Raw genomic sequence first — 24,606 nt, 5'->3', positions numbered from 1 at the left:
GCACGTGAGTCCATGAGGCCCTGACTGGTGAAATATGAACAAAACCAAATCAAAATACAACTCAGTGACCTCTCAGCTATAACAAAGAAAACACCAAATATGTCTGATATATAAGAGGTCTCTGACTTTAGAACAATAATTTCCTCTGACAGCTCCCACACTCTTTCTGAGTCCATCATCACCACATTGTGGGACACCTTTTCACCGTTTGAGAGGTGGTTCAGTCCTCAGTTTGTTTCTCCAGTAAAGATCTCGAGAGACACTTTCAACTCATTTCCACTTGTCAGGAAGTGGTTTTTGCTCCGCGAGGCATAATGCTTTAGGGTCGTCCATTCTCATGAACACCATATCTCAGGAGAGCCTGGGGTGAACTTGGCACAAGGATGAACTGATAAGGATCTAGAGGTCAAAGGTCACTGTGACATGACAAAACACATCTTTGGCCATAACTCCAAAATTCCTTTGCTAATTATGACAATATTACACAAATGTCTAAAAGGATATAATGATGAAGTGATGACGTTTTGGACAGACTTGGATGTCAACTGTAACTTGACTGGTTGTATGGAGTCATACAATTACCTACTTCTGGTTTCCTTAGCAGCAGCAAAATCTGTCCCATGAGCTGCCAGAAAGTTGCTGACCTTGACACATTCAGGTCCCAAACAACCTGTCTCGCAGCACTGTAGGAGCTGCTGTTACGCTGGTGCTCTCCATTCAAACAGTACGCTGACTTCTGGAGCACGTTATTGACTAGTTATCAATATAATATATGACCCACACTTTTTCAAGCATAATTTACAGAAAATGTATTGTCTCATATTCATTAGCATAAGTATGTAAATGAATGATGGAAGATACCAAATGAAAGGTACAGTGTGTGCCTCTGACATGAATATCTGTCTGTCTTCCTCTACAGATGCGATGGCTAATCCTTCTCCAGCAAAGAGCATGGGTGACCCTGGAATCACCCCACTGTCTCCTTCACATACTCAGGTGGCTCAACTCTCTTCTTCACCTATTGATACTTTGTACCTGTGATGTTTTCTTTGTATTTAATAAACTACATTACATGACAGTGTAATAGTACACATACGTCAGCTGTCGTACCACCAGACTTCCACCTTCCAGTAGTTTTCCTCTGTAACAAAATGACAATAAATGAACCTCGATATCTGGGTTTAGATTTTCACAGTGAAAAAAAGAAATAGATTAGCATCTGTTTCTTTTCATGTATTTTGAACAGAAAGTAATGCAGCCCTCCTGCTGAGGAGTGAAGAAAACTTTGGTAAACTAGTTCTATCATAAGAATGTACAAACACTGAACCAACAACAGGCCACAACAGGCTATAAAACCGGGAAGCATCTCTAATGCTATGCAACTCAAAATAATGAATACGGTTTGCTTTTCCCTTGTCCATATGATCGGCTTTTCATTAGCACGTTTGATGTGGGGGGGAAATCTTAGAAATGAAGTTTATTGACATGAAACTGTCTGATACAGCACAATAAACATCCCAGTAGATCTCCTCCTGAAGAGGAGGCATACTGAGGATGACCTGTATGATAGATACAATGAAAAGCACTTTAGGACAGAGTCCCTGATGCCAACACACTTTTCAAGGAGATCCAGTAAGATTGAGTGAGCCACAGTGTCAAAGGCAATGCTCAAACCCAGATATCAAATCCACAATTCAAATTGAGCAATCACCAGCATCAGCTGCAAGTGAAAGGTTGTTTAGGTTACTTTGATGAGAGCAGATTCAGTGCTATCACGTGCACAAAGAATATTCATAAAATAAATCAACTCCAAGTACGCAGTCTTCCCTAAAGCTTTTAGTAAAAACAGTCATTTAGAAATGAGTCATACAGTTTTAAAAACATACGGGTCACGGTTTGTTTTCTTCAGCAGTGGGTGCACTACTATGTGCTCAAGGCAGGACGGAGGACAGCCAGCAGACAGAGAGCTATTTGCAATCGATAACAAAGTGGGACCATCACTGTTAAGAAATCTGGCAGGCGAAACATCTTTGATGATGCCATTATGTCCTTTAATTAAAGGGCACAATGCAAGGGGCTGAAGGTTATTGAGTAAGGCACAGGGATAGCTGTGGAGAAGAAGGGTCACTGGTGGCATGACCAATCTGGGGTTTTAATTCACCTGTTTTTATAGGTAAAGGATGAAAATTGCTCACAGATTATAGGAGTGGCTTCAGTTTGTTGGCTGGGAGGAGGGTTGATTACAGATGTGATGGTTTTGAAAATAATTCTGGGGTTATGATGGTATGATAAAATGATAAAAGAGAACTCGCAGGACTCAGCTTGTTCCACAGATCTGTGATAGGTAGGTGTTAGTCCATCAGTACTACTTCAAATCTTTCTGTCTGCATCTTGTTTTGATTTCTCTGGTGTTGTTATTTAGTTTAGAGATGATGTGACTTGACTGGTGCTACGGAGTCCAGTGCTGCTTTACAAGTATTGTTGAAGTTTGTTAGCAATTCGTCTGTAGATATATTTGGTTTATGCTTATTATTATGTGTAGCTGCAGTGTTAAAGGCCTTGTGAAATCTATCAATGGCGTTTGCATATATGTTTACATATATTCAAATAAGTAACCACTGTGGAAGTTGGAGGTGGAAAGAGGAACTGAAGAATAATAGCTTTTTTCACAGACAGAACAATAATCAGGGCGTGTCCCTTATTGTGGGCAGGGTAAGAATAAAAGAATGAACAATGTCATGTCAATTATTTATAAAGGAGGGAAAAGAGGGGCAGCTTCTATGTATGTTAAAATCACCTAAAATCAAGACTGTCGAAACGAGACATTAAGAAAGCTGAAAGATCAGAGAACTCCTGAATAATACCAGAGTTAGATTTTGGGAAGTAAAGCAGCCTTACCATTTATCATACACAAAGTTTCCAAGTGAGTACAGGGAATATTTAATTTAATGTGACCTCCGTCCCGTGACCCTATGACCCCGTACTGTAAAGTGTTGCTGTGGATGGCTGTGAATGTGAATGTATTTATTACAGCCCAAAGTGCTTGTTTGTATGTGTGTTAGTCTCATGTCCTAACCCCATAACTCTGTATATGCTCTCTGTACAGCAGAACGACACAGACCAGGTGCCGTCGGGGCCGTCCTTCGTGGTGGTGGTTGCCATTGATTTTGGCACCACGTCGAGCGGCTATGCTTACGCCTTCACTAAGGAGCCAGAGTGCATTCACATTATGAGGTAGGCCAGCACTGCAATGCAGACACTCACAGCTGAGATGTGTGGGGCGGAGCCACATTAGCATGAACTTTGCTGATCGTGGACTATCTTCTTTGAACACTGTAAAATATGTAATTTGCAACAGAAATTACTTTTTTACATTGCTATGTTTTTTATGAATTGGTCTATTCAAAAGACCAACAGCTTGGCTTTTGATAGGCCCATAAATGTAATAATTCAATCAGCTTCTTACTGTGAGAGATGGTCCAACATCAACACATTTTCTGCTAAAGTCAGAACAGTCTTTTTTTCCCATTAGAGCTATCTGTATTCTTTTTTTTCTCTATAATATTCTAACGGGTTTGAGACATTTCTTGTCATACACATCTGGGCACCAATCAGGATTTAGCAACATTTGAATCAAAAACTGATGGCAGAGAGTTTGGTCTCTGTCTGGTCAAACCACAACCACATTCCTGATGAAGCAGACCGGACTCTTGATCTTAAACTGTAAATATATACTGCAAGATGTTTTTTAACATAACTTGTAGCTTATTTAGTCATTAATATAAAGTCTTTAATAAGACTTGAGGGAGGAGAAGCTTAAGTGGCATTCACTAAAAAAAATGATACAACACAAATGCATGTTTTTTACAAAAACTGTTTTTATACTACTGCCATGGCCCATAATTACTGCAAAATTTGAGCAATAAATGACCTGAAACTCTGTCCCATTGCTCTATACAGAGCACCCTAGTGACACAGCCTGGTACTACAGGAGGAGGCATCCTTCGAGTCTGAAAAGTGAACCCAATGCGGAAGTTCCTTAAACTTGCATTTTTTCTCATGGCCACCAGGGGGCGACTCCTCTGGTTGTATAGAAGTCTATGAGAAAATGACTCTACTTCTCTCTTGATTTATTACCTCAGTAAACATTGTAAACATGAGTTTATGGTCTCAATCTCTAGTTTCAAGTCTTCTTCAATACAGCATGATGTTCATTTAGTAAATGATGGTCCATTTAGAGTCAAACAGACCATAAAGCAGGGGATGCTTTAGGGCGGGGCTACACGGTGATTGACAGGTTGCTACCACAGTGTTCGGTCTGGGAGTGGTCCATGTTTGTGTCTTACAACTTTAACCCTTTCACCATGTTTTACCTCAATGAAAGTTGTAACACGTTGGTCAGATGTCTTATTCAGCTTTCGTTGTACTTTGATCAACCCTCTTGTGTCACTTCTGTTTGCAAAAAAACAAGCCTCTTGCATTCAGGCCAATAAATGGTCTCTGGAGACGGTCTTTATCTAAACAATACTCCAATCTGTCTTTCCTCCATTCTCTTCTTCTTCACTGTAACTGTGTTGGACAGCAAAGCCACTGAGCAAATCATCCCGTCTAACAAATGTAATCCTAAATGAATATGAGCAAATATATTATAAGACATCGTTCAAATTGAGTGTAGGCACAAAACTGTGTAACCGATGCGGGAAGTTTTTTTTATCACGGTGTATATTAAATGAGTGAGGGAGTATAAAGGGATTTCAGTATGTGGGTGTATGTGAGAAGTGTGTGTTTACCAGATGATTTCAGCCATTAAGATATACTCTTGAATGAGCACTTATGGTCTATTACAGCATTTGTATGTTTGCTGAAGCTTTAAATGGTCTTTAGACATTGAAATCATAAATTTGATCTCAGCTTTAACTCAACTTTCACTTTAACCCTTTAATTTCCCAGTTGATGATGGGAAATGCACTTATTTTCTCTCTTTAGGTGATTTTAACATTTGAACTAAAAACCCGAAAACTCTTTGAAAGTTCTCCTTAATGTGTCATATTTCAGGAACATTAAGCTGAGGAACATAGACCTGAGAACATAGATCCACTAACTTTAAACAGAACCTGGTTATTTGTTTCCCCTACTTCCCGTCTTTTCACAAAGCAAGACTAACACACCGTAGTTCCAGCTGAGTAATTAGGGCCCGAGCAACCGACAACGTTGTCACATTTGACAACTTTGGCTTCCTCTAATTTAAATTATTAAGAGGTGTTTAGACACGTTTTTCATGCTTTAAAATAAGGCTTTGAAAGAAGGTATCAGGTATCGTATTACCAAAAGATAGCCCCAGTCATGTATTCCTTCCTATTACTTTGCTGGCTGCAGTCATGGTACTACTTAAAAATAATGTTGTTTATTTTTTTTTTTACTTTATTTTACTTTTGCCAACAATGTGTCTTCATCAAACTTGTATTTACTCTGCTACTTGAGTTACAACATCTAAGTCACACATTTGATAGAACCATATGAAATGATTTTAGATTTAGTCTTGAAGAAGAGGGTGCAGTGGATCTAAAGTGATACAAACATCTCACAGTCTGAAATCACAGGCTTTGGGATACAGTTTTAGTATGTTACATTGTAATGAAATGAAAACAGTGAGCTTAGGTCCTCCATCTCTATGCGTCTACAGAGTTGTATGAAGTGAAAGAAGCCAAACGCCACTACTAACAGTATTTTTGTGGGAGAGTCATTCATGTGTGAATAACAAAATACTTTTTTGAATCCTTCTGTGTGCATTCATTAATATTGAGACTGATCTGACCCCATATGAGAGTCCCATGACCTCTCAGGTCAGTTCTGCTGCCCTCAGTGCCGGGCACCACAGGGGTGATCAGCTTCCATCACAGCACCGGCTGACAGCTGTTTAGTTGACCAGCTCTTGTGTGATTCTTCACATTCTTGCCATTGCTCTCGAGTATTCGTAGTGTTGCAATCCATGTGTCCCAGCCAGTAAATACAGGCATCAAGGGAAGAACCCAAATGCAGACAATAGAGGCAGAGTGATAGAGTTCAGGGATTTCCTTTAAAAACTGGAGGTGCATAAGTGTACAGAGTGATGATGCAAGTAAAACTTAGAAAGAGCCAGGCAGGTATAGTCCAAAAACCACCAGGCAGAGGGTCAGAACGGGCTGTAAGGTTCACAGTCTCAGATAACGGATTTACAGAAAAAAAATACAGAGAAAAGAAAGAAAGCATAAAGCAAATAGATTGCTGCAGGAATGACATATTTCTGTAAGCCAACCCGGTTAGCATCGCCCCGGTTCCCTCCACAAAAAGCCAATAGGATTCTTCCATTGTTTCTGGATTATTGCAGAAAATAAACTCTGTGGCAAACAAACAGTTGTGGTACTTACACATTTTGTTCAGCATGATAATCTTCACAAATCAACAGCACTTTTATGATTTTTGAAGCGTGAATACAATCAACAGCAGTAAAAGCATCAGGCTATAAAGGAACCACGGTCACATGACTTCATCACCACCACTAAGCTTCCAACTTGTGATTTGATTTGGCACGCTTACCTCATGCCTTTCCCCATAGTATGACATGTAGCGTAAATCTACAAGTTTGAGTTGGAATAGTTTGCAAGAGCTACACACAACGGGGCTGTGAAGGCAGATGAGTCAGCGTTTTGTAGTCTCATTTAGCCACTTGTTAGCGAGCGCCTTTATTAAGACACTTAAAAAGATTCAACATTCTTTGGTGGGATGTTCACTGACCTATTTAATGTTTTAGAACAAAACGTCAAAGTCATATTTCAGGCATCTAACCAAAAACACATTCCAAAAACACGTTAACATCGAGTCGAGGGAACCATACCTGCAAACTTCATACTGACTCACTTCAGGGTTTCAGGACTCATTGCTGCAGCAATTTAATGGCAACTTTGACAAATTGGTAAGGAGTGTGTAAAGGGCCAGTTATTAACTGGAGGGCTAATGAGGGACATGTGTGTGGATGGGTGAAGCAGCCAGGTGCTGGGGAAAGGAGAGAAAGTCTGAGGGCTTCTGGTGGACGGATGGAAAACGGGACCTTGAGAAGACTTGTTCAAGTTTCTACTAGAGAAACCAGATTTTTATTATTTATATAAAACCAGCTACATAATAGATTTTCTTTTTTCAAAAGTGCATGTGCAACACTTTTAGACAGTGAAAGGAAAGATTCATATTCAAAATAATTTATTTCAATGTCCAAATAAAATGAAACCATCTATATATGATCAGTTTACTATTTGTGAAATTCACACACATTACCAGTGTTAGAGCTGTGAACATGCAGGCTTTCAGACCGCCTCTCCCCCTAAAACCCCCAAGAGGCAGCGTCTCAAACTACATTTTATGAAAACAATTGTATTATAGTCTCTGGAAAAGCTTGAAGGAGACAGAGATCCAGGTCTTGGGGCTTTGTCTGAGCAATTCTCCCTCACACTTCAGCAGATACAATGAATCAGCGCTACTACCTTTAAAGTGAAAACCGCTCCAGAGCCCCCTGATTATTTAGTTTGGGTGAGTCCCTCCTCTGCTGGAACCCCTCCCCAAACAAAGCCTGGACAGAGCCGGCCTGTGTGGTGCAGCGAGCAGGGTTTGAGTTTCTAGCAAAGCATTCTTGAAGAGCTGTATCAGAGGGGTGGAGAGTACAAACATTAGCATTCATCAGCTGTCCTAATTTTGTTGTGAGGGCAACAAATAGAGCAGGAAGCTGATAGGTGGCGTAACAACCCCCCAAATACAGAATCAGAAAGCAATCCGGTGTGCTGACAGCTTTCTAGAGATAGAAGCTAGATCCTCATCACTTCACATCTTCACAAAGCTTCCTAAATATTATTTGCAAGCAATAGATTATTATTGAGAATTGTTCCTACGTGGGTTGGCCCTCTCACAGCAGAATCCCTTCTGTTGTTTACTGTTTGTCCAGCACAGCTCAGTGCGTGCTTCAGGGGGATGTGAGGCCAGGCTTTAGTAATGCAGTAATGCATGCTGCCTGGTCTGTTGTTGGTGTTCTGCCTTAAAACCAAAAGCTACAAGTCCGTCTCCCAGAACATCCAACTGTACACTGCCTGTTGCACAAACTCATTTAATAATCTTTGAAAAACACAAATTACTCAAACAAATACAGGAAAGAAAGAAGAAGTGTATTTGTTGTGGACTATTTTCAGCAGCAGATTAATACACATGTGTGCTCTGAGACTTCTGCTGCTCTACCTACGACTTTGTTTCTGGTTTGGTTAATTAATAATGTAGTTTATTGCATTCATGTGTCACTCTGAAAGAGATGTTCAAGCTACCAAACTCACCCACACACTAGCTACACACACATTACGTAAGCATTACATAATAAGTACACTGTAACACTGTTAGCTCTGTCTGCACTGTTGCCGTTGTTTGCACTGTTAGCACCGTTATTTGTCTCCATGTTGAGAGCTATGTGGAGGCAATCCCTCAATCTTAGATATGCTCTGAATTTGGAGTTTAGTGCCTTTATTATCATAAATATACTGTATAATGTAAAAGACAGTTTGCAGTGATAGTCACATTTACTGATCAGCCTAAAAGACAATGGGACATGCAGAAACACACACTGCACCAACAGGAAACTGAAGGCAGATTGCTCTCACCAAACAGTAAAGAACACAACGCTGAAGACAACACCAGCAAAAGAATTGTTAGAAATGTAGCGATAGACCGATTGCAGTTTTCTTGGCTTTCCGATCTTTTTAAGTCTGACCTGTAGTGTTTGTGTTGCTATGTTATGTCTGCGGCGGCTCACATGTGTAAATGCGACTGGAAAAATGACACTTAAAACCATCTGGTTTCGACCGTCCGCCAACCGATCGCTGCATTTCTAAATGTAAGAGATATCCCACCAACCTCATATTTCTTTTGAGCTAAAAGCTGTTCCATCCAGTTTTTCCCAGATCTCCCAAATGAGTTCCTCTTCACATCAGGTGCTCTTAGTGAGATGGCCTCCATAATCCCATCACACACCTCCCAAGGAACAGAGATAACAGTAATAATATCTGACCTCCATTTGTCCAGAAATACTGTGGTAGCTCAGTTAGCTTACGAGAGAAGTTAACATGGCTTTTCTGATGGAATTTAACGACTGACTTGAACCTCACACAAACGTTACAAGACCTGAACTGAAAGGTGCTGACTTGTCACTATGCATATAGATTGAAATAGATGCATAACTGCGTGTGCCATTGATGGAAAGTCTGAAAGGTGGAGTGGTTAAATGGTGGCTCCACTAGACTATATTTGATTCATACAAAAGCAGAAATACAGATACATGTATTGATAACTGACTTCCTTCCAGGCGATGGGAAGGCGGGGACCCTGGGGTGTCCAATCAGAAGACTCCAACCACGATCCTGCTGACTCCAGACAGGAAGTTCCACAGTTTTGGCTACGCGGCACGTGACTTCTACCATGACCTGGACCCCAGCGAGTCCAAACACTGGCTCTATCTGGAAAAATTCAAAATGAAGCTCCACACTACTGCAGTGAGGAAACAAACACCCTGTACACACACTGTGAATATATGTATAGCAGTTCTACAGGTTCTCTTCAGCAGTACGAGCACACTCCATCCTCATCACTCAGTGACTCACTCTGTCCACTGTTCTGCACTGTGATGCAGTCTGGTGAGCCTGAGCCGAGACTTTTTCTATTTCTTTACTGCCAATAATTCTCTGCAGGTGATAATGATTGTTACCATCAGTAGTGTGTATATATGTCTGCCGTGGAGTTTTAATAGATACATAGATATTAATTTATTAATTACCCTGGGGGGAAATTCACAAGTCACAGCAGCGGTATATATGAATCGTCATCAAGTACGAGCATCAGAGTTAAAAAGTAGAGAAAGTGGGCTTATGCAGTGAAATTAGTCTCAAAATGGTTGTAAAAAAAAAAAAGATTTACAAAATATTCAGTGATTTGTGCATGATTATGGGCACCCACAAAATGTTCCAATCTACACACAATACCAAGCGATTTGAAGACATGTAAAACAGTTTTACACTCATCACAACCCGAATGAATATTAACATTTTACGTACAGATTTGTAACTTTAACTTCACAGATCTTTTCATTTTCGCCTTGGAAAAGCTTCCTGTGTATGCAAACGTGCTGTTATTTACTGTAATATTAAATATATTATGTTTGATCAACACAGAAGATAGCTGAAAGACTGCAGAGCCCATATCCCCTCTTCATCTGATGATTCTATGTCCTTCATTCAACTCTAACTGTGTCGTCTTCTTTTGTCTATCAGAATCTGTCCATCGATACAGACCTCCACGCAGCCAATGGGAAGCGAGTGAAAGCTCTGGATATTTTTGCATATGCATTGGCCTTCTTTAAGGAGCAGGCACTAAAGGTAACATACGTCTGGCAGCACTTGTGTATTTTCTGGTGTGTTACATATACAATGCATTGTTCATTTTACATTCTGTAGAATGCCAGCATGAACCCTTTGGTCCAATGACTTATTTTCAATATGCTAGTATCAAAAACTACCTAATGTGAATAGTGCAGGTGCTCTGGTGTGTTTTCGGCATAAGGAATAAACATGACCCAGTACTTCTTGTTTATGAATTTTAAAACATTTTACACCAATGGTCTGAGCCCACAGTGGGACACTAACCCTGCCATGAGTTAGCTCACCTGTTGGTTGGGTTTCTTTTTCTTTTCCTCCTGCAGGAGCTGAGCGATCAGACAGGCGGTGAGTTTGACAACAATGATGTGAGATGGGTGATCACTGTTCCTGCTATCTGGAAAATGCCTGCAAAGCAGTTCATGAGGGAAGCTGCCTGTAAGGTAGGCAGAAAAGCCTCATCCACATTTGTTTACTTCCAGACTCCAGTTTGCATCTCTAGTTTGAACACAACTGGTTTGCAAATGACTGATTCCAAATCTTGAATGAAATTGTAACCATAGAAAATAATATTAAACCCTCAGGATCAACAAGGTAACACATCTAACACATTTTAAATAATGTGTGTGAAGGGTAATCTTAAAATGTGTCCTGAATCAAACTGGAAGCCAGTGCAGAAACATAAGAACAGAAATGAGGAGGTATCTCAATCCATTCTATCCAATGAATTCTGTTGTCTAGTTATGTTCCTTAGATTCAGGAAAGAATATCGATCGGTGTCCGTGGTAATGGTCAGATGTATTGCCTGGGCTATAATGTGCTGAGATAGTCTAATACATATAGCAGGCATGGGTATCCCCTCAATCAGGCATTTCAGCAGTAGTCATTGCAGACACATCCGGCGGTATTTAGTTTTTCTCTCTGAGACTGAATACATGTGATGATATAAGATTCAAATACATTAGGTAACCTTTGTACGTCACTACTGCACATGAATGAATATGAATACCACCTGTTCATGAGAATGTACTAATTTTCATTGCTGAAACCGGCCATTTCAAACGAGTCATGCCCTGTTCCTTCATGAAAAAGGCCTCCAAGAGTGTGACTGAGATTGTAGTGCTGCAAATAGAAGCTAGATAAACAGAAGAAAATTGTATACATGTATAACACCAGTGCTGTCATCATAGTAAAGCTGACTTTTGTTGCTTAAGTTGGAGTATTTTTATACTTGCACGCAGAGATTGGCCACATGCGTTTCACATATCCAGCTATCTTTGCATTTGTGCCCTTAGAGTGTCTCCCTCGTTTCACCACTGTACAGTGGATGCAGTGGATCATTTATTAACTCAGCCACAAATTACTGGGAGGAAGGCCTAGCAGACCATGTAAAATGTGCTTAAATGACGAGGGAACATTTAACATTAAACATTGTTATATGATCCATTGATTATGTCAAAATGCTGATTAGAGCTTGATATCAATCCTCTCATCATACTCTCGGAACGAGAACAGATCAGTGCATTTTCCAAAATGTGCTCAATGGGCTGATTCAGATTCCTGTCTTCCTCAATGACATCATCCTTTTGTCCTGATCACATCCCTGGTGTCGAGCTAAAAGAGGAGGAAGGGGGGGGGGTGTATGAATGACGAGGGCAGAAACAGGGAAGAGGAGGAGAGCTTCTAACTGTGGGATGGAGGGATGAGCCAACAGGGAGGATGTGAGTAAATCACAGAGGTAGAGAGAAAGGGAGCGTCTGCAGTGACTCAGCATCAGGCGGTATGGATTGATTGATTGGCTGCTCATGGAGGACAGAGGGAGGGAGAAGGCCAGCGAACAGCAGCCCAGTGCAACCATGTCTCCTCTGATCTCATCATCCGTTAGTCCGGGAGCCATGATGCAACCCATTCTCTTGATCCACCCATGCTAACACCATGCTAACACCATGCTAACACCATGCTAACACCATGCTAACATCAAGCACCGTTTCTTCTCTGGCTCCTCTTTCGCTCTCAAACAGTAAAAGCAGTGCAGCTTCATTGGACTTTAAAATTATGCCTACCAATAAACTAAGTAAGAAGGAATGCATTAAAACAAAGGAGCCTGCAGTTCTGAAACAAGCCAAGCATAATGTAACTCAATGCACCCTCCATTAACGTTAGCTGTTAGCTCCGTTATTTAGCCAAGCAGGACTGTGCTGCTAACAGCTGGTAACTAGCACTCCTCAATGTAGCATTATCAGAGACATTTTCTATTGACGGGACGTCGTTGATCTTAAACCCTGTTCACTACAGTTCCTACGGTTGTGTAGAAAAATCATGATTGATATGAATGTTGTATATCAGTCCCTAAACAATTTTTTTGAATTCCAACTGAATGAATTTACAAGAAATATGCATAGATATGAGACTGATTCCAGATAAGATTAGATGTGAAAACAGTCTTCAGTAACTATTTCACAGAACGACAGACATTTTAAACACGTCACTATTATGAATTGTTTGTTGGAAAGAAGTTGTAAACAACAAAAGTTCATGTTGTCTGTATTCTTCTCTTGTGTAGTCTGGTCTGGTGTCCCGTGAAAGCCCAGAGCAGCTGATCATCGCCTTAGAACCAGAGGCAGCATCGATCTACTGCCGCAAGCTCCGCCTCCACCAGATGGTGGACCTGGGCACCTATACCACCCAGAACGGCTGCAGCCCCACCGACAACGTGGGCAGTGGAATGACCCAAGGTGCGTCCCATCGACACTGACACCACGCGGTGCTTTCATACAGCATTCGTCCTCTCTGCCTCCACCCGTCATCATTAATCATGCACCCTGAGGGGATTTTGCTGACTGTGTGTGTATTTACAGTTTCTCTGTAAAGACTTTAGTTCTGACATTGTAACATACAGTTGTTTTCTCCTGTTGAATGTCGTTTCTTCCATAGTTCCTCCATGTCATGGTAAACATGCTTTCTTTTTAAATCCGGACAGAAATGCATGGCTTTTTATTTCTTTCCAACCATCACTTGCTTTTGCTTCTTTTTCAAGATTTTATTTATATTATTAACAAGCTCATGATGGTTTTAAAGTCTTCCCAGCTCACGTTGATGTTTTGAGTTTAAGTCATTGCTTGTAAGCTGGGAGGAAATCAGTTGTCAGCTATCACACCTACATATTATAGTAGTATACACTTATTTTAATAAATATATATACATATAATGTGAAACAATAATAAGATATGTGTAATAAACATCATACAGTTGGCATTTGTTTGATACAAGATGAGTGTTTACAGTTAGAATGAACCGACCTACATTGAAACTTAATAATGCAATAATTACTATTGTATTATTATTATTATTACGGTATATCAGTTGTGGGTGACAGTTATTAGAGAAACTGGAACTGTATTACTTTAACTAGGTCCAGTTTATTTCCTGGTTATTCATAAACCATATTAACTCTTTGCATCTTTCCCATGAGTCTGTTTACTGTCATTAGCATGTGCATTAGCAGCAACAGCGTAGCCCACCTCTCCTTCCCCTTTTTACAATAATACAAATATTTCACTTTGATTTACTTTTTGTTTATCACCACCATCCAAACTGAGGATTTACAAGATTCCCATAGTCCAACATCTTATCGTCATATTCATCACAATATCTCATCCTCATAAGAATTAGCCAGGTTCAATAGGTCAGTTTGGGTTATCCAGAGTAAACATTTAAAATATGAATCTTCTTTAATGTTTCCATTTCTATTCACTTCTATTATCTATTCTATCAGTTTTTTTCAATTCCTTAGACAAGCAAATGAACAAGGTATAGTAGTCCATTTTAATCCCTCTTACCCTAAATACTTCAAAATCACATTTTCAATTGATTTTGTCATTCATCTGATGAATAAAAACTACAGGCCAGGGAACAACGAAGAAACACAGGAAAGAGTTGAGTTTAGCCGGGGGGTTGTGTGAAACGTTGACCACATGTCTGATGTAGAGCAGATCTCTTCACCAAAGAGCTTTTATCCTCTGATACTCTGCTGGAATAGAACAAACAGTTCACTGGCTTTTTCTTATTACTTCATAGGACTTTCAGTTTTGCAACACAACATGGAATTCAAATAAATAATGTATTCAACATGTCCCTTCTTCTTTCAGAACCCTGTGGTTCTTTACTGTAGCTGTATGTTAATGTGACAAGGTTAAAATACACGTATTCACTTTAAAGAACAGCTTTCATTATGTGTTGCAATAGCCTGTTTAAATGCGGATAAAGGAGTCTTAGCACAGCTAAGAGAAAGCTGTGCTGTGCTCTAAGCAGACCAACGGCATGCAGCAGATGATACAAGCTCATTACAACCAGAAGAGACTGGAGACTTGTGAGCTCTTAGATTTCCCCATCACGAGCAATGTCTCCTGACGATCTCCTGGCTGATACATTTCTAGTGACATACTTTATTATTAGCATATTCTGGCCAGTATCACTGCAGGTCGTGAAATAGTCATGGAATACAATCTACTGGTTTTGTCACTCAAGAAGAAGACAATGCCAAAGGTCAGTCAATTAGGATCATATATCTGTGGTGGACACATCCATGTGACAATGCAACTGTCAGAGCTGTTGCTGTAGTATTAAATATCTTCTGGTGGGTTGGGAGGGTCACTGGATGGGTCCAACAAACAGGCCGCTGTTGGACACCGCGTGTCCCAAAGTGTTGGTGGTTTTGTTGCTTAACCGTACTTTCTTTTTTTAACGTAATGTCGAAAAAATACAAAACAAATTCCTTTCCTTGTACAAGAAACCAATAGATTGCATTTCGTGACTATTTTACAAACTGCCCAGAGACAGTGTTGGAATATTACCAAATTCCTTCTGTCCAAAATTGAAAAGGTTTTCTTTTTTATACTCTGTCCAGGGCTCTCTACAAACACTGGAACCCAGCCCTCTAATTGCTATTTTCAGGGTGCAGAGAGAGTGGGTGGTCTCACAGGGTGGGAGGGAGATATTATTGCGTTTGCCAAGAAGGAAGCTCTTCAAATGGAACTCCATTTAGTAGTTTGTTAATAAAGATCTCTATGTCATTTTTAGGTTCATGAACTATGATATGGATGATATATGATATGTGTGTATTTATGTATATGGGTATGTCGTCTCTATGAAGGTACGTGTGTGTGTATGGACACTTCTGTGGATGTATTTTTTAATTTTTTATTACAGTTTTTCACAATTGCTTTTGCAAGATTTTGAAAACAGGGCTCATTTTGTAATATCACAACACACAATTCACACAGCTACACACACAAGTAGCAGAACACCTCAGATCTTTGGAAAATGAAATACTTACTAAACTATGCAATAATCTATTGGTCAGCGTATGGCAAACACATGGTTCATTGAATCAGTTACACACGGCTCTGCTCAATCTAAAGCACATCTAAAACATTTCCACCTTTCTCATGATATAGTCTGGGTTTGATTTTTCAGCAACATTGTTCGAGTGAAGTACATGAATATATTGTCCAAACACACAAACAAGACCAGTACTTACTGCACACTGATGAAATATGTATTTCTGTCCACATTGTTGAATCAATCAATACAATGCATTTGCAAAGGTTCGTTTTCAATGAAAATCAGAACAGAGCATATTCTAAATAGAATGTAGTACATAAACACAATGAAAAGAATTATCGAGCCCAAAAAAAAACAATATTACAGTTAAATTAAAATGCTAATACAGGTTTTTGAAAACAGGCCTCTAAGTTGGTTTTCTCAGCTGTGGTCTTTAGTGCTCATTCCTGGTTGATGAGTTGACAATGGAGCAGTCAGCTGTTTGCCAGGTGGCACTTGTACCAGCCAGCTGGTCCATGGGTGTGGCATTTTGAATGACAGCATTTTCAAATGTGGAAAAATAAGTGACTTTATGTCACATTCCGTTCTTATGTAGAGAACCGTGTGCAGTGTTGAAAAGTGCCATGTTGAATTGTAAATTGGTTGCAAAGCAGAAATTGTGTTTAGAGTTTTGGACACTTGTTCTCTGAGTGTCAGTCTCATTATTGTGCGTTATTTTAGTTTATATAGAAATTGAGTGTGTGTGGGGGGGGGGGGGGGGGGGGGGGGGGCAGGCATTATGTGAACATTGGCTGTACTGTATGCACATGTTTTACAATACAAATGTTATTTAAAACAATGTAAGGAAAATGAATAAATCAACCCCAGTCCTAACTAGAATATTACCAAATTCAGATTCAACGGAACATTTTGTGATGGAACTCTTTAAAAGGGAGGTTATGGTGTTGCTGTAATGTGAACTCTAGACCTCTCTCATGCCCTCTGCAGAGCTAATGAGAGTTGGACACTTGTCCTCCATTCTCTCCTTATTGTTTCCTGTGTGTCAGAGGAAATGTCCCTCTGACATTTACTGCTGCCAGGTCTTCCTGCTCCTCCCACTCAGCCTCAGGTCACATGGCTTTCCTGAGCAGCCTGTGCTACTCTACTGGGGATGTTGGATATGTGAAAACTATTTTTGTTATTTTTTAGAAAATGTTCTTTAACTTGCAGAAACAAGTTGACCTGTTAAACTAAAAAGTGATCTACTGCGTAATGCCTTCATGCGTTTGCCTTCTTACATTAGATCACCTGCAGAGTAGAACGTTTCATTTAGCTTTTATTTCTTTTTTATGGGCGGGGGGTCACGTGTCACTTTTACTGCATGTTAACACTGTGAGCTACATAATTGCTGTGACATACAGGTCATCGCTATACTGGTAAATACTCCACACATATACAGGCAAATTATCCATATGTCATTTAAATTGAGCAGAACGTATACATCATAGATTGAATAACGTATTATTATTACTATATCATACTATGTATAATTCTTGCTCACAGTGTGGATACATGTGCATCTCAGCTTGCTGCTTGCTTCACTCACACACCTCTGTATATGAGCCACACAGCATAGCTTCACAGCTTCATCACACTCACCACAACATTCTCTCTCTGTTAACAACCAGCAAAGGATCTTGTTCGGCGCAACCGGCAGAGCCGCACCTTTTTGGTGGAAAATGTCGTAGGGGAGCTTTGGTCGGAGCTGGAAGAAGGTAGAGTCTTTCTCTTTTACTCATCTGATATGATTTCCTTTCCCTCCTCCTTTAGGGTAAATGCTCTTGCTGTTTCATATGCTGCCATATTAGCTACTAGCTTCAGAGGTTAGAGTTTCATGATTAGCATGTTGGTTTGTTTTGGAAACTGCTACTATCTGGAGGTGTTTTGTTTCATTGTGGTTGTACCAAAAGTACACTCAGCTAAAATTCAATGTACAGAGGCCATGTATGTCTCTGCTGTACATCCCAGTGCTTAAGTTCCATTTTAAAGTCCTGGAAGCAAAACTACAGTTTATTTCAACTTGGGTTATATTTTCTTAGAGCTTGTTATTGGTAGTTGGCAGATGATCAGATGTAGTCAAACCTATTTGGTAGAGTAAACAAAGATAAATAGTAAAGTTATAATGCAAACTGTCTGTTAACATCCATCAGTTTACAGACTTACTGTACTTACCATAGTTGTGCACAAACTAAATGTTGGTGTGTTTACAACCTGTCTGATCATCTGACTGCTTGTCAGTGGGACTTCACTGTGGTGATCTCAGCAATTAAGTTGTACAGCGTACAATGTTATCAATACTCGTAGAACTGATGGCCAGATGACAGAAGCAAGAAATCCAAATGACCAGTTAGATAAATGAGGCTTGGTTGTTACAGCAGCCCCATTTACTTCACTGTGGAGGCTTGAAAAGAACCAAAGCACTCTTCAAGAATTTAAGGATTTGTGGATGAAGAATACTTCTAACATGTATCAATTATATGTAGTATGACTATAAGTCAATGAGTCAAAAAGTTTACCCTGATTAATCTATTAAGTCATTTTTTTAAAAAGATTAAATTAAATTACATACAGCATTCTTATATTTTTAAAAAGCTTTGCAAATCATAGAAAATAAAATGTTTTCCAGAAGGGAAGAATTTATAGTTTATATTTTTGGATTTCAAGATTGCACTGAGCTATTTCAAATTCACTGCTAACATCAGTTCGCTGGACCGCTGTAGCTCAGTGAACAGCTTCAATTTATACCTGCGACAGCTGACGTTAGTCTGCTGAAGGGACTTAAGCCACAGTTGCTGTACTGTCTCACTTTGTCTCTCCATGACACAGCCTGTTGGCTCTGCTGTCAGTCAAACAATCAAACAATGCTTAAAATGTGTGTGAATCATCTAATGTCCAAACTGTCAGCTCCTCTGCACCATCTTGTCTTTGCTAAAGCTACTCCTGAGTCCCACTCTTTCTGTCAGCAGATTTCTCTTCTTTCATCACCTCATCACTGGGCTGCTTACACCGAAGTGTGTTCAAGAAGCTGAAGTGTCATAAAGAGTCACGTCCAGCCTCCCCTGAGACTGTTCCTAATAACAGCAAACAGAGTAGTGGTAGATAAGAGGCAGCTACATGTCAGAGCAATGAGTCCTGTCAGACAGGATGCGGTTAGATAACAAGCATTTTAGATACTGACTGCACACCGTGTTCCATTATTCTCTGTGCAGGTGACCGTTATGTGGTGGTGGACTGTGGCGGAGGAACAGTGGACCTAACTGTTCATCAGATCCGCCTTCCAGAGGGACATCTAAAAGAGCTCTACAAGGCCTCAGGTAAAAGGGCATAACATACCATAATTTATCTCTGCTTTATGCAGCTGTGGTTTTATCTAATTTTATTTGATTCACAATCACAATCCCTTTTCTTCCCAGGTGGTCCCTATGGCTCCCTCGGCATTGACTATGAATTTGAGAAGCTACTGTGTAAGATCTTTGGCCAGGATTTCATTGACCAATTTAAGATCAAGAGGCCGGCCGCCTGGGTGGACCTGATGATTGCGTTTGAGTCTCGGAAGAGGGCAGCGGCCCCTGACAGAACCAACCCCCTCAATATTAACCTTCCCTTCTCCTTTATTGACTACTACAAGAAGTTCCGGGGCCACAGCGTGGAACACGCCCTGCGCAAAAGCAAGTGAGTACATACAGAAAAACCAGGGACCAACCCTGACACATTGGAATGAGTGTCTGTATCACCCTGAACAGGAATACATAGGTATAAGATAAGATAAAGCCTGAGTTATCTTTCAAAGCTGCTTGATTTTTATTCACAATATACAGCTGTTTTGTCTGGAGCCAGTCTGTGATGCCATAGCTCGACACTCGTAGGTCCCTACCTTTGACTGCCACCTGGCTCACAATGCACCAGACCCCGAATACCAATCCCTGCTTCTGCTGTGATCCCTGCTGTGCCTGGCCGATGTGCATGGCCTGGCCACAGGACGCTCGCCAACGAGCTCCCCTTTCAGGTCTGGTTCCATAAGGGGGTAATGTTCTCCATTTTCTGGGCCAGGTTGCAACAACTCTTTTCTGGATGATTTGTATAGGGTCAGTGAATGCCTCTTAGTCTGATCCATACCCTCGGACCACTTTGCCTTGGGAGACCCGACCAGGAACTATTGCCCTGACAAAACAGCTCCCAGAGTCACTGGGGCACACAAACCCTTAAGGTTAAGGTGCCCTGCCCTAAGCGAGGGCGTTCAAGTATCTCGGCGTCTTGTTCACGAGTGAGTAGAGCAGGTGCTCCTTGTGTCGAAGGGGGCCAGCTCAGGTGGTTCGGGCAGCTATTCAGGATGCCTCCTGGGCGCCTCCCTTTATAGGTTTTGTCCAACTGGTAAGAGGCCACGGGGTAGACCCAGAACACGCTGGAGGCACTATATATCTCGTCTGGCCTGGGACGCCTCGGATTCCCTAGGAAGAGCTGGAAAGCATTGCTGGGGCAAGGAACGCCTGGAATACCCTCCTAAGCCTGCTGCCTCTGCGACCTGGCCATAAGTGGAAGATGATGGATGGATAGATGGATGTTTTATCTGGATCATAACAAGCTTGTATATTAATTAAGCCCTATAAATGATGGGACGGCATTATCAGCTGTAAGCGCCGCATTGAAGCCGGCCGGCTATGTCATCAAAGCAAAGAGAAGCTCTGATAACAACACACAGAGGGAGAGGCACTTCATTCTCTGCTCAGGTAGACATTACTCCTCTAGATCTTTACATAGATAATAGTAGTTTGATTAATCCTGTGAATAGAACATTATCTAAAATATTTTTGAAGAACAACATGTGTTCAATATTCACTGATCTACTCCAAAGGAGTTTAGTTTACATAGTTAGTAGTCATTGCTGAGAATTTTTCACAATGACATCTGTATTTTCACTAAATCTTCCATCAAACACAGTTCCAAAGCATTTGTAGGTCGGTTCCATCTCCGGCTCCTCTAGTCCAAGTCAATGTGTCCTTGGGCAAGACTCTTAACCCCCAATTGCTCCAGCAGGCTGTGTCTGCGGTGCATGAATGGGTGTATGATGACATGTAGTGTAAAAACGCTAACATATTAGTTTCACCCTCCATCCTTTCACCACATTATGGTATCCTGTATAGTTTTATTGAACGGTAGTAGTAATACAGGTGTGAACAACACTTTGTCGACAGACACGATTTCTGCTTCAGAAGAATGGGTTGTGCAGATCTGACTTTTCAGAAGCCGTTACCAGTGGTTGTCTGATGACAGATGTTTTGTCTGCAAGGTGTGGCAACATTATGTTTATGCATATGAACAAAGCAAAGTCGACAGGCAGCTTGTAAAAACTTGCTACTGACTTGATAAAAGAAGAGTATTAGAACCCAGTGTTAGACAGAGAAGATACAACTTTTCCTTCCAGCCATTAGAGTACCATCATTTCTGAGACCACCATGGAGTCTAGATTTGAATGGCCGTGTCTCATGTCTGTGTATCTTTTCATGATCCCCCAGTGAGGGACATTAGAAGATACTTATATGGCTGAAACTGGAGCCCTCACTGCCCCCTAGGCTCCTCTGACGCCTAACTGGAAGTACTCCGTCTGTCTCATTGTGTGGGAAAGTCGTGAACACTATCACACACTTTCATGTGCACACACTGTACATGAATCACACACATGGGATCCCAGCAGATGGATCCTATGGATTCTTTCAGGATTAATGGTTCCACAGTCAGACTGCATCAGGCATGGAGACAGGACTGTGGGAAATAGTCCATGAAAGCACCGCACCGACACACACGACAGGGCTATCCGTTTGAATATAACTCGTAATAATTGATGTTAATGCGTAACGAATAATGTGGGATTACTATTCCTTATTTCATGGGCTATTTTGGATTTTTTGGGGGTAATGCAAATATTTATAAAACAACGCCAAAAGAAAAACAATGCATTTGAATACTGATTGGACATTCGGGTCAGCCCTGTCATATACGGTAGTCTAATGCGCTTGCGCATATACTGGGGTTTATACGGGAAGTTCATAACGGCATGTAGAGTGAGACACACGGTGATCCATTAAAAGACAGCTGAGCAAACTAAGAAGCCTCTATTGCATTGATTTACATGGTGTCAGAAGTGAAAACGGAGTCATGGCAAAGTTCAACCCCCCGACTAACTTTTCCTTCGATAAGCCAGGAGAATGGCCTGAGTGGAAGCAGCGTTTTGTGAGATTCAGAACCGCCACCAAGCTGGACAAAGAAGATGGCGCCGTGCAGGTTAGCAGTCTGATATACGCTATGGCAGGCATGTCCAAAGTCCGGCCCGCGGGCCAATCACGGCCCGAGGTCAGATTTTATACGGCCCGCGCCTTCTGTCTTAAAATACATTATTTATGGCCCGCCAGCACAGTCAAAACGGAATGAATAAATCATACAAATTCAACATGCAATTCCTCTTTTCACCTCATGGTGGCAGCACCACTCTGTAACTGTCTGGCTTTTTTTAATTGTCTCTGACCCTTCAACTGTCATGGCTACGGCAAGTAAAATAAGGAAAGTCGATACCGAGGGCCGCCGCTTTCATATTTTTTCACCGAAAACCGAAACAACTGTGTCTGCCTAGTTTGTCATGAGACTGTTGCCTTGTTTAAGTGATATAATGTAAAGAGACACTACGAGAAAAGACATGCTAATACTTCAACAAGCTATCAGAGAGCGACCGTGCTAGAAAAGTGAAGCAACTCCAAGATAACTTGGCCACACAGCAGCGGTCTTTTTCGCGGGCCCACGAGTCAAATGCATACCTGCAAACTTGTTGCTTTTCAGCGAAATTAGCCGTTTTGAATGAAGATATATCATCCACGTGATCCGTAGATGTTTTCTCTTTAGGGGGGGTCATCTGGCCAGCCAGCGGTTCTCAGATTGGATTGAGACGAGGAAAAAAGGTGATGACGTGATCTTCGCAATAAAACATCTTTGATGTGTAGAGTCTTGGCCAATCAGCGTTAAGATGTCTACACCGTCTTTCCCTCCGTTACAGTTCAGACTTGCTCGGTTAAGGATAACGTCCACTGCATGCGGAACTTTGTTTGTTAACATTCGTCATTATCGCGATTTAGGAGGAAAAAAAACGTAACGCGATGAAACATGCCCAGTTCAGTTCACGCGGTCACTCGTTAACGTTAAACCGGAACACCGGCGGATCTGCTGGCAGGTTGTTTTTTTTAACTCAAAGTAGAATGAGGATGATTTCGTGGTGACAATAACTTTTAAGACCACGATGATGAGGCCCAGATACTGATGAGATGATGAGGTCAAAGAGCTTCAGGGAGAGGAGGCTGTTTGTGTAGCGCAGCTTGATGCAGGGCTGAGATGTGAAGGAGCTGGGCCTGGATAAAGGTGGAGGTCTACTCTAAACAGACGTGAGTACAGCTTACTGCTGTCGCAGTGTTTTAGAAATATTGATAAGGCAGGGTATGCTAAATGCTGCCTCTGCTCCAAGGAGATGAACTACAGTAACAAGGGCTCACGTGCCCTCTCATCACACTCCCAGACACTGTTCACTGTGATGACCACAGCCAGGGTACTTCCGGTCCCAACAGGGCCCTGAAGTAATGATAGAGAGGGTTAAGGTGCCTGTATCTTCATTTCAGCAGGTTGCTAATGCAGAGGTGTGTATAGATCACAGCTATTACTTTACTCTTCATTCTAATTTAAATAATTAAACTGGATTGAATGCATATTATTTGCAAATAGAAGATAGGCCACAATTCTAACAGCTTTACAGTAACAGTGGAAGTTAATACAGTAACGGGGTTCAATGAAAACTAATCACTTTATTTGTACAGGCGATGGTTCTCGCTACTCTTGCTATCTTTGTTTTTAAATTACAAACTTTTGAAAATGAGACCTCGTTCTCAATGGATTTTGTCTACATAAAAGGTTAATAATAATAATAAATTGAAAAAAACTATCCAGCTGTTCAACCAGAGCTGAAATACTGATTAATAACTGAATAATAAATTAGTTTTTTGCTTAAAGTAAATGTCTTATCACTTAATTTTCTTCTCAGAGTACACCAGAATGCTACATTTTAAAGATCATATTTAAAATAAAATGATCCCTGCTGTGTCATTGAAAATATAATTATTAAATAATAGTGTATGTATAGGCAACTTGTATTGTTTAAAATAATGTCAGCAGGGACTGTTGGCCCTTGGGCATCTTCACATTATCAAATCTGGCCCTCTTTGAAAAAAGTTTGGACACCCCTGCGCTATGGGAAGCGAGTCGGAGAACATCTTCCGTTCGTTTGCATTTACCGAAGATGGACATATAGATGATTTTGTTAGGGTGCTTGGAAAGTTCGATGAGTACTTTGTGCCGAGAAGGAATGTAATACACGAACGTGCTTGTTTCCATCTGCGCGTGCAAAGACCGGGAGAGAAAGCTGAGACTTTTATCAGGGCTTTGTACGAACTGGCAGAGCATTGCGAATTCGGCGCGAGCAGAGATGAGAATATCCGCGACCGAATCGTCGTTGGAATACTTGACAAAGACGTCTCACGGAAGTTGCAGCTGACAAAGGACCTGACGCTAGCGCTGACCATAGAGACCGTCAGGCAGTCGGAAGAGGTTGCTTCGCAAGTCAGCATGCAAGGAGAGACAACGGCGGTGATACAAGAAGTCACTCACAAGCGCAGCAAATACCCCAACCACTACGGTAAGCCAAAAGGGGGAAATAAAGGACAATGTGGACAGTGTGGGAAAGCGTGGCACAGTAAAGATG

At 41.0% G+C, this 24,606-nt stretch overlaps 1 protein-coding gene across 1 annotated transcript in view; it reads left to right on the top strand.

The window, feature by feature from the left end:
* Positions 1-24,606, top strand: part of hspa12a (heat shock protein 12A) — a 53,473-nt gene that overhangs the window by 22,275 nt on the left and 6,592 nt on the right. The window contains exons 2-10 of the mRNA XM_079169522.1: positions 920-996; positions 3,110-3,234; positions 9,371-9,557; positions 10,332-10,436; positions 10,760-10,876; positions 12,997-13,168; positions 17,444-17,530; positions 19,025-19,129; positions 19,229-19,487. Coding sequence (XP_079025648.1) covers positions 920-996; positions 3,110-3,234; positions 9,371-9,557; positions 10,332-10,436; positions 10,760-10,876; positions 12,997-13,168; positions 17,444-17,530; positions 19,025-19,129; positions 19,229-19,487 — 1,234 coding nt within the window. The remainder of the gene's footprint in view (positions 1-919; positions 997-3,109; positions 3,235-9,370; positions 9,558-10,331; positions 10,437-10,759; positions 10,877-12,996; positions 13,169-17,443; positions 17,531-19,024; positions 19,130-19,228; positions 19,488-24,606) is intronic.

This window comes from Pholis gunnellus (genome assembly GCF_910591455.1).
Source record: "Pholis gunnellus genome assembly, chromosome: 11".
NCBI classification, from domain to species: domain Eukaryota; kingdom Metazoa; phylum Chordata; class Actinopteri; order Perciformes; family Pholidae; genus Pholis; species Pholis gunnellus.
The sequence above is the reverse complement of the archived record's forward strand: the minus strand, read 5'-3'. Positions and strand labels throughout refer to the sequence as shown.